The sequence below is a fragment of the Liolophura sinensis genome, chromosome 6 (assembly GCF_032854445.1).
Source record: "Liolophura sinensis isolate JHLJ2023 chromosome 6, CUHK_Ljap_v2, whole genome shotgun sequence".
Lineage (NCBI taxonomy): Eukaryota > Metazoa > Mollusca > Polyplacophora > Chitonida > Chitonidae > Liolophura > Liolophura sinensis.
In genome coordinates this window covers 73,510,153-73,521,114 of record NC_088300.1, presented here as the reverse complement: position 1 = coordinate 73,521,114, position 10,962 = coordinate 73,510,153, and the positions used below count along the sequence as shown (strand labels likewise).

At 38.6% G+C, this 10,962-nt stretch overlaps 1 protein-coding gene across 1 annotated transcript; it reads left to right on the top strand.

Moving 5' to 3' along the window:
- The first annotated feature begins 453 nt into the window (after nucleotides 1–453).
- LOC135467912 (DENN domain-containing protein 10-like) lies at nucleotides 454–10,928 on the top strand. Its single transcript, XM_064745837.1, has 8 exons — nucleotides 454–493; nucleotides 3,278–3,474; nucleotides 4,041–4,269; nucleotides 5,139–5,250; nucleotides 6,248–6,388; nucleotides 6,662–6,729; nucleotides 7,397–7,491; nucleotides 8,805–10,928. Exons 1-8 carry the CDS (start codon nucleotides 454–456, stop codon nucleotides 8,976–8,978), a joined length of 1,056 nt encoding a protein of 351 aa, XP_064601907.1. The 3' UTR covers nucleotides 8,979–10,928.
- Nucleotides 10,929–10,962: the final 34 nt, after the last annotated feature.

The window sequence follows — 10,962 nt, the reverse complement described above, 5'->3', positions numbered from 1 at the left end:
ATGGGTCATGACGTCACAAATGATAAAATTCTGCAAAATATAACTGATTGCCTTTAATTTGTTTTTTTTCACCATCTTAATACAATCCATTAAATGTATAAATTTATTGTGGTGCCAAAATTGAATCAGTCGATCACAATATACCAGACTTTCCAAGGTAAGTTTTGAATTTTACCAAGGTCTGGACGACTATCGATTCAAGATGGTGGGACTACCACTCATTAAACGATATTCGTGAAATTTTGACAACAAACATTTGGTACTAAATGCATTGCAGAAACACAAACATCCCTTTTCAAGAAGAACCTATATAAAAGTTGCAAACGAAATGTAAATACTGATAATTCATTTGTGACAAACTGAAAGCATTGAAGCGTTGATCAGTTCCAGACCATTGTTCACATCACTGGTGTGCTTCGAGACAGCATGCCCATGCGCTTATGGGAAATAAAAATGGCAGCGCTCAGTGACATTCTGTCTGCTGGACTCATAGGTACAATTCTTTGCTTTTCCTGCAATGTTGGAGTGGCTTTCTTCACACAGAGTAAAAGGACTTGCGGGATCTAATGTATTCTTTGTATTTATGGGCCCCACTTGAATGAATTCTTAAGTAATCTACTTGTTTTAGTAATCTTGGTGGTCCATCCCTGTGTTTCCCCGACAGTAACCCATGCATCTACGACACGCCCCCTTATCCTGAACATGTTTTCCTGACTGAAACACCCACCTGATCTAATGTGTAAAGAAGCTGTGTTAATTTGAAATTGTTTTACTGGCAACTGGTCACTGGCAGTGGTCACTAGTTGGCCACACACCCGTTGAACGTAGGCGAGTAATATTTCATGTATGTGCTATTAGCTGTATGTATGGGACTTGGCTCTGTAAGGATGTGATTGTGTACACTATGCTATAGTATAGATGGTTTGCAGTGGCAGCCATCTTTGAGGTAAGTTTGTATATATATTGCCCATGGTATGCCCTTGCTAGTCAAGAGCCTCTGCCCAGCTTGAATGAATACACCCAGTGAGCAATACTGAATCTTACATCAAAGATGCCTCTCATCGCAAACCTCCTATATGTAATCACAGCCCTACAAAGCTATATGGGACCATGTTGATACAGATAGCCCCCAAAATACAAGTTCTTGTTTTTTTTTTTTTTTTCCTTTTTGGATTTTAAGAAGGTTGAAGTTGTTCTTGCAGATGGCAATCAAAATATAATAGTTTTCTTGAGGATTTCTGTACTAAAACAGTTGCATTCCAAACCCACAAGTAGGTCACGTGACACTTCAAAATGGCTGTCTATGGCGAGGCACTTAGTATTGCCGAAGTTCTAGCAGTCAGTGTGACCGCCACACAGCGAGTTCATTACTTTCATAGGTGAGGATAGTAAATTAAGAGGAAGGTATTAGATTCCACCATAAAATTACATATAAATGGGCAGAGGAGGTGAGTTAGAGTGGGAAGAAGATAGTAGTTTGGTACTAAATGCATTTTGATTGCCATTGATCCGCGCCATGTTTTTTGAGAGTCAGCAATGGATTCAGTGTAACAATGAATGTCAGAATTTTAGAATAGCGCACTGAGTCCATCTAGACGAACTATTCTTAAACTTGCACCCCTCTGTTCTCAAGTGCACTGTGCTCAGCATACATGATGTTGTCCATTGCATGACATGGTTCTCTGTATCCTTGTTCATTTCTGCTTCCCATTGATGTCAGTTTAGTGATATGCTTTGCTTTGTAAATGTGCACAGGACCAAAACTTACACAGTGCATCAACAGGCTTCTTAGTCCCAGGATATCACTTGGCCATACTCAGAGATGGCTGTTTACATTTTCGTCCATTTCCATAGGAAATCAAGAAGTTCTGAGTATTGCCGAGTGAATTCAAACATGGCGAGTGAATGACAGATAATGCCTGTGGGTCATCTACATGGAGACCTTTGGTTCTAGTATACGTTTGTACACGTTTGCTCCAGAGAGAATACCACTAAACTGACATACATGAAATGGAAAGGGACTTTATGGACAACCTTGTAATACAGCGGACAACATCATTTTGTTGAGGGGAGCACACTCAGAACTGAGGAGTACAGGGTAAGTCAGTGCAGGGTGTGTTTAGGTAATGTAAACATACCTAGCTCAAGTATCAGGGCTATTTATGTAAACATAGCCCTGATGTGCTAAGTGAGTAGGCAAGACGTACATGTACCTGCCAGTGCTCAATTGGTGAACCAGACGAAGACTACCCACCCCAGTGATCCTGGACTGTACTTAATAGTGCCTTCCACAGGTTACTGACTGGTCTACCTGGAAAATTGAGGTCCATCCTAATGTTCGGAAGACAATGAATTCCCTAGTGATTCAGGCTTTAAGGATTCAAAACAAGCAGTGCCCATGTTTGTCTAACAATAGTCTTGCCATTGAAGCGTTTGCAACGAGAAGTCAACAGTCAATTCTGCAAAGATGCATAGACTTTTCAATAACTCATGCGTGCACTATCTTTTAAACAGCCAGCACATGCCTATTCTGGAAGTTCTGGTATGAAACATGACAGACTGGTTTGACTTTTAAGAAAATTTGTCAGTATATGTAAGTTGGTGGGAGGTTTACTCTAGTACTCTGGTTCACTCTAGTACTCTGGTTTACTCTAGTACTCTGATTTACTCTAGCGTTCAGATTTACTTGACCCATTCAAGTAAATGGTCTCATATATGTGAAAATTCTTATGAATTTTAGGATCTTAAAACAAAAATCAAATTGTGTGTAAAACTGACCTAGTAGGACCTTTCCACTACATCCCCTTAAGCGCACACATCATTACATTTTGCTTTATTGTCTTATTGATATATTCAGTGGTATGCCTTGTATGTATGGGTTTTTGACATCAAACTTAACAATTTTTTAGTCTTTTGATGAGGAGGAGTCATTAGGTGTGCGGACATATATTGTGTCTTCTTGTGGCAGGGCGAGTCCATGCGGTCGCCACTGAAGTATCATGCGGAAGACACTAGACACGCAACCAGTCACATTATACTGACTCTGTGCCAACCAGTCCTGTTGCCTTGTTCTAACCTCCCATCGCTAAGTGCCAAGTGAGGCAGCAACAGTAAACATTTTTAAAGCCTTTGGTATGACCTGAACTGAGTTTCATTCGTGATCTCTCCCAACTTCGAGGCAGACGCTCTAACCATTAGGCCACTGAAGCAGCTATTCACTTGTAGGCTGCCAACATTTATATATTGGGTCAATACATATTGTATACATATGTTGCAGAAAAAGACACAAATGGTGATGTGCTGTGGACATGGTGTTATCCCTCAGTGACACATGAGCTCAGGGAGCTATACATTAGAAAGTGTGGCTTATCATCTGACAAACAAGAGTTATTGCCCTTTGTATACAGTCAGTGGCGAAGGACCTGGTATTACATATATAATTGTCATGTGGAGGAAAATGACAATCTACCAAAGGTACCACAAATATTTCTCTTATAGTTCATTTTAATGTAATGTACAAACAATGTAAATTTAGTTTGAAAACTGTTTTTGATGCACCTACCCTAATTTCTTAACTGTTTTCAAATATGAAAGAGCAACTTTCAGTGCAGTTTATGCACATTTTTAATTTCATCTTGGAGACAAAACTATATTTGCTCAGATTGGGCAGTTTCAGGGCTTCACAGAAAGTATAATTTTATCGGTCAACACAGAAAAATGTCTTCAGAATATGAATATATCATTAGCTTATGATATGCAATTACAAATATATTGGCCATTGTAGTTGGTGTACTTCAGAGTAATTTTACATGATAACATGTGGTGATGAGGCCCTAGTTTATAAATTTACATGCGCTGTAAAGTCAGTCAGTTTTGTGATAGAACGTACTTGTATATGCCCTCATCTTCATAAGTTTGCATCACATTATGTCGTGGGTGGCCACTGGCTGTTTGAAATGTTATGTCTCACAGTTACATGTGAGTATGTCACCTTCACCATATGGTGGTTTCTCTTATATTCTTGTTGTTCTGGTGTTTAGGTGACAGATTTCTCACTGGTTCTTACAGCCAAAGATTTCAACCCAGAGAAATATGAAGCCCTGTGTAAAATATTCACCAAGCAATACAGAAAGACGGGAAACCCAGCTAATATGTTAGAGAGTTACCTGTCTGTCATCACAAAAGGGACGTGCAATGGAGAAGAAAATGGGACATTTACTTTAGCAAACTTTGATCATCGACAAGCTTATGCTAATGGTCCCATGAGGAGTAAGTTGACATTTAAGTTTGCGATTGGGGAATAAATGACACAATAAACACTAAGGAAGGTAACTTAGTCATTCCCAATCTATACAGGTATAAAGTGAAGGTACATGCAGCTAGTCTGTTGATACTTTACAGTCATTCAAGAATACTTGACGTAAACAATAGCCGTCAGGTTTACATGTATCCATATGTGGTTTAATAGGAAATACTACCTGCCTAAAGCAAGTTGGTTGAAGTGCGCTGCATTTTTTTCCTTTTGTTCTTTTCTGTAATATTCCATTGGTTCTGTGTTGTTGTACTGGTAAATCAAAGAGGTATATCACAAGCACTACAGCATTACAGCAGAGAATGGTGTGTATTTACACTTTGAGAAGAACTGGCTTGTTTAAGCAGAAATATTGATTGATCACAAGTATTATACTTCACACTTATTCCTCACCACCGTTCAGTGTAATTTGGGCCTTCTCGGCCAAATGGATAATGTGCCAGCACAGCACAATAGTACAGGCACCTTTCACCAGTGCTATCGCTGTGAGTTCAAGTCCAGAGCATGCTAGCTTCCTCTCCTCTCCTGACTTAAATGGTGAAACATGATGATATTTGTCAAATGAGGAAAATTGTTTACAACAAAATTCATATGAAATAAAATTGATTACATTGGCACCTGTCAACCCTTGATTATGACCTTATAATGTTGAGATTGGATCTCATTAATGTAATGTCACATGCAAATCAGGTACCATAGTCAAACTAGACATTTGACTGACCACCCAGCCAATTTACTTGCCTTTGGTATTCAGTGTATTTTGGATATCTTTAAAATTGGTGAGCTTTTTTTTTTTTTGCTTTTAAACATCTCATTTTTTTTCCAGATGTCATAGAAACATTTGGGGTGGAAACCATTTTAATATACACAGCTTTACTCCTACGAAAGAAATTAGTTGTTTACCATCCGCATTTGGAGGACTTACTGATGTTTATAAGGTGTGTAGAATTACATGAATTCTTTGACCTGTTTATATTCAGTCTGTGTTTTTAATAATTGTCCCTTGTCCAAGGCGCACTTGTCACATACACCTGAAAATTTGTTTCAGGAAAAATTCATTGTTTTCAAGTGTTACAAAATCACAACTCGGTGTTTATTATCAGTGTTTATATTTGTGTTTGTTTGTGAGTGTTTTTTTTGTCGACTTCCACAAAGGGTGTGAAAGATTTTCTTCTGGTATCTCTTCGAGCAAACTCTAAAAATCAGTTTTTCAAAGGTCTGTAAAGTTATAAACGCAAAGTAGCCATCATAGTTACCAGCAGATAATGTTCTTTGCCGCAGATTCTAAAGTTACCTCAAGGTGGACAAGGGCTGATAATTGTAACAAACTTGTATAGTACATAGATTTACATTCCATGCTGGGGGCCTCCGTGGTTCAGTTGGTTAGCGCGCTAGCGGAGCGTAATGACCCGGGAGCCTCTCACCAATGCGGTGGCTCTGAGTTCAAGTCCAGCTTGTGCTGGCTTCCCCTCTGGCCGCATGTGGGAATGTCTGATGGCAACCTGCGGATGGTTGTGGGCTTTCCCTGGGCTCTGCCCAGTTTCCTCTCACCATAATGCTAGCCGCCGTCGCATAAGTGAAATATTCTTGAGTACGCCATAAGTCACCAATCAAATAAATAAATAAATACATTCCATGTCCCATGTCTTACTGCTAGTGTTGGCTGTCTACATTTACTGTAAATCTTCAACCTTTTCAACCTCAAATGCACTCTTGTCAGTGGAATTTATGCATAGAATTATTGTGAAAATGACAATAAAAATGATTTGTTTGTGTCAGTATTGATGCAAGCTTCATAAAACTGTGCAAATTATTTCTCTGCACCCCATAGGTCTCTCAGAATGTTTGAAAATATTGGTTGCAGAGGTGGTTGGAAAGGTGGAAAATTTAGGGTAGGGCATCCATAGTATCCTAGGTTTTTTTGTGTTTTTGCAGAATTCTACCTGCCTTTGTTTGGCATAGGCAGGATTGGTCCATTCTCTTCCCTTATCTCAGCTTAGATGGAAAAGATTTAGACAACTTAAAATCTAATACAGCCTATGTAGCAGGCTTTACTGATGTGTCAGTTGAAAGTAGGTAAGTCATTTTATTAATCTGCAGTTTCTGATGTGTATAAGAAATGTGGAATTGTCTACCCCAAGATACAGCTGACTGTTCGTGTTTGTAAATAAATGATTTCATGACTAATGTTAAAGTGTAGCCTGCAAGTGTTTATGTATGTAAACTGTAAATAAGCCCATGATAGTTTCTTGTCTGAGATATGCATTGTACAAATAGTCCAGTCAATGTTTTGTAAGCACCATACTTCTGAAGTGAAAAGATTTCCAGTATTATTTCTCATGTTTTCAGAACAGATCTGTATGACGTATACATTGGGTTAGCAGATCGACAAATAGAGATATCACCTGCTGCTAAAGGTAAGTTTGTGAAATATGTGATGGTATAACAAGGGCAGCCTCTGTGGCTCAGAAGTGCTGGCATGCTTTGACTATCATACCACTTGACCAATGATATCCAGCTCTCATTGTTTTTGAAGCAATCTTAAGTGAAAAGGGTTGTTACATACCTGGCTAATTAGGACAGTGCTTAATTTGGGCATTGTTTCATAAGCTTGATGCTGTCGCATACATGTAAGGGACAAAAATGCTAGCACAGGGTATTAATCACCAATCAAATAAATAACAAATAAGGAGTAGATAAAAAACCTATGGTCACAACGCAATCTTCAGGAGTTTTATCAATATTTATTTATTTATTTGATTGGCCGTTTAGGCAGCACTCAAGAATATTTTACTTTACGACGGCGGCCAGAGCCCGGGGGAAACCTACAACCATCCGCAGGTTGCTGGAAGACCTTCCCATGTACGGCCGGAGAGGACTCCATCATGAGGGTTTTATCAATAAAATCCTATTATTGAATTATGAGTGACATGGATCAGTTTGTTTTCTCCCTCCATGTACCTTTAGTACATGCAACAATATGTTACATGCTAAGTGTCAATTTTTATCATCCTTCACAACCTGCTCATACGTATTCCCATATCATCAGATTGTTTTTTAACACTTCGTGTGATCTTTATTCAGAATCCTTTGCTATGGGGAAGTTGCATAAGGACATGGCCATAGCTATGGTTCAGTCCGTGGAAGACGACCAGAAATCCAACCAGCAGATAATTAAGGTCAGTACCTGGAAGCACCAAGGTGTCTTTTGGGAGTACTTAGTAAAAATTTGAACCATAGGGTAGTGCTACATAGTAGCATAAAGAAGGGACAAAATATGTAAACGTCAAATATCTATTTTTCCCCACTTTCCACTCCCACGGTATTAAATTGTATAGTATCACGGTCTTTCCAATGGAGGATTTAATTTGTTCATGATAGAACTAAGCGTCTGGTTTGCGAGTTTCTGTTATTTGAGGTAGCATTAAATATTTTAACCTGCCCCATTATGACTACTTCAATAACCGTGCCAGTTATTTCAATAATAATTCATCAGGAACATCCATATCTGGCATCTTATTCAAGTGGGCAGACGGGACTGCTGATCCATCGCTCACAAGAGTTGCTTCTGATGGGCCCCAAAAACAGCAAGCGTGTTTAAGGTGTATGGACAAGAACATGGGATGCTTTTCATATAATCTTCATTCTTGGTACTTAGAGCAGTGAGGACAGCATTTAACACATCTAAGCTCATAAGTACACAGCTCATGTAGAGGGTCTTTGTTTTATCATCAAACAGTTCAGAGTTTCCAGCCTCGTGTACCTTGCAAGACGGTGATAATAAATAACATGGATCTAATTCATAAAAGTGTAAATAGTATTGAAGCTATCTGAAGGCAAGGAACAATCCGATTACTTTTCCAATAAGAAACTCTTACGTTAAAGCTATATTTCTCATGTTTTGTGGCAAAATCTTATTTAAGGCCTATCTCATAGTTCTCGCCTCCAGTACTTCATTTATTTATTTATTTGATTGGTGTTTTACGCCGTACTCAAGAAAAAAAGATATTTCACTTATACGACAGTGGCCAACATTATGGTGGGAGGAAACGGGACAGAGCCCGAGTGAAACCCACAACCATCCACAGGTTGCTGCAGACCTTTATTAATTAAAAGCATACTACGTCATTAATCCAGAGTTAGACTTGCAGTTAACCATGGGGAATCCCACAACCATCCGTAGGTTTCTGGCAGACATTCCCACATATGGCTGGAAAGGAAGCCAGCATGAGCTGGACTTGAATTCACAGCGACCGTGTTGGTGAGAGACTCCTGGATCATTACGCTGCGCTAGTGCACTAACCAACTGAGCCACAAAGGCCCCTCCAGTACTCTAGGCACATGACCAAAGAGTGTGTTGATGATTGGCTCGGAGCAGCTGTGACATCACTTCAGAATTATGAATACATTAGTGATTCTTGCTATACTTCTATGATGTCACAGGATTGGTTTAACTGTTTTGGAGTTTATAAAGTTTGTGATCTACTTTCAGGATATTTCAGTGAAAACGAAGGAACTATTGAACAACCTTAAAACCTTGGCAACAGAACATGAAGATGGACAGTCCTACATCACATTGGAGCGATTAAAAGACAGAAAAATGCCGGCTGCAACAGAAAACTTTCTGTACACGTTAGCTGTGTGTGAAGGTCTGGTAAAATTATAAAACATGGAACAGTTTATCTGCTTTTTCAGTCTAATATTCATCAGGTTACAACAAAGAGAGTCATGTTCTACTTGTATAGGACTCCTGTTCAATTATAATCTGTAACTTGAGGTTTATAATACAAGGTTTGGTTTCATCCACATTAAATATATACCCGTCTAGTAAGTGAAGAATTCTTAAGCACAGCATTCAATACCAATCAAAAAAATATAATACAGTGTGTACTTAGATTTTAGGAAATGGTTTCACAACTTCAAGAGGGCAACAAGTGTTGAGTGAATAAAACAGAAACTCCAAGTTGAAAACTTCAGGATTTCCTCCTGCCTGTAAAATGGTTTTAAACACTCAAGCAGCAAGCACACAAGCATTTTAGTACTGTAAGTACATTGATGGGTATAGGGAGCCAGCTGTGGTTTAGCGATTAGACACAGATTCGTTTGTCGGTTCAAACGTATTCCCCGGCTCTCACTGCTTGTGGGGGCCTTGGTGACAGGAAGCAGTGGATGACGCTCGTATGACTGTTTACAAAGTCAGTTTGTTAAAGACTACTGTCTTCCACAAGTGTGGTGTGCACATCTGCAAGTAACGAGGGAAGGTTTGTAACTTGCCAAATGTCGGTGGTTTATGCTGGGCACTCAGGGTTCCCTCCATCCATAAAACTGACTGCCATTGTATAAGTGAAAAACTCTGGAGTATGCAGCCATCAAATAAATGAATATTGATGCATATTGCTTGTCACTGGTGAGGAATATCAGCCTCTCATTCAATCTTGTACAGTGGTTTTGTCAGTGAGAGAAGATCTTCTATTGCTTGTATGTGTGTGGAATATTTTGTGATAAATTCCAGGTCACAGTTAAACTGGTGGCAATGTTAGCCATGGTTAGCCTCTAATATGGTGCCACCTCAGTTGTCTTGGAGTAACTTTGGTTAAAATTTATCAGTACTATGTTTCAAGAAAGATTCATCATTTTATTTAAAAACATGGTTGTCAGGCGGTTTTGTCTGAATAAGCAGGCATTATTCTAGAACCACAGTTCATACTTTTTGGCTGGAAACATTAAAAGGAATGGATTTTGATATAATCTGCAAAATGAGACCATTTATTTGAAGGGTTTTAGACTTCCATTTCTGTAATTTAGGTCCCTTCCCCTGTCAGGGCATAACTACCTGATAAAGGAATATAAACCCTGTAGCACGAATCCATGTCAAACATGTACAGTGTTGTGATAATCAGATCTGTGATATTTATTATGTGCTAACATCTTAAAATAATATAAATAACTGACAGTATGACTTGGCATTCTCGACATTTAAGTGAAAATTCATCACATATTGTATTAACTAAAATTTGATTTGATTTGATTGGTGTTTTACGCAGCACTCAAGAATATTTCACTTCCACAACGGCGCCCAGCATTATGGTGGGAGGAAACCGGACAGAGCCAGAGGGAAACCCAAACATCCGCAGGTTGCTGCAGACCTTTATTAATTAAAAGCATACATCATTAATCCAGAGTTAGACCTGCAGTTAACCATGTCCATGTATATTGCCTAAAGATAAGATCAAGAGTTTGTGTATATGTAAATGTTGCAGCAGTCAAAACAATTCATTAGATATAGTAGTGAAAAGTTTGCATCTAAAGCTGTTAAAAAAACATATTACCAATTCCTGAATTTGAACCAGACTCTGTCTACTGTTGGATATTGTGGAGAGAACTTCAACAACATAAATGTTCATCATTAAGTTAGATCTCCAGTGCGAATACATCTACTATCACAAAATCACACTAATGTGGTATTCAAGTAGATTTGTTCTCATATATATCTGTAATCATGGAAATCATGGAGCAACAGCTACTGCTTTGCACAAATATGCTTTTTACATATTTCGTAAATGTATGAACATGTATTCTTGTAAATATAACTTCTATTACCTAGTATGTAACCTTGTGGTAATGTGTTATTTTTCTTCCTCATAATGCTA

Bases quoted from the DNA above. Each gene is read 5' to 3' on its own strand.
- LOC135467912 (XM_064745837.1), top strand. From the start codon at position 454: ATGGCAGCGCTCAGTGACATTCTGTCTGCTGGACTCATAG. The intron at 4,270-5,138 runs GTAAGTTGACAT...TTTTTTTTCCAG, and splicing joins TGCTAATGGTCCCATGAGGA to ATGTCATAGAAACATTTGGG. The intron at 5,251-6,247 runs GTGTGTAGAATT...GTGTTTTTGCAG, and splicing joins GACTTACTGATGTTTATAAG to AATTCTACCTGCCTTTGTTT.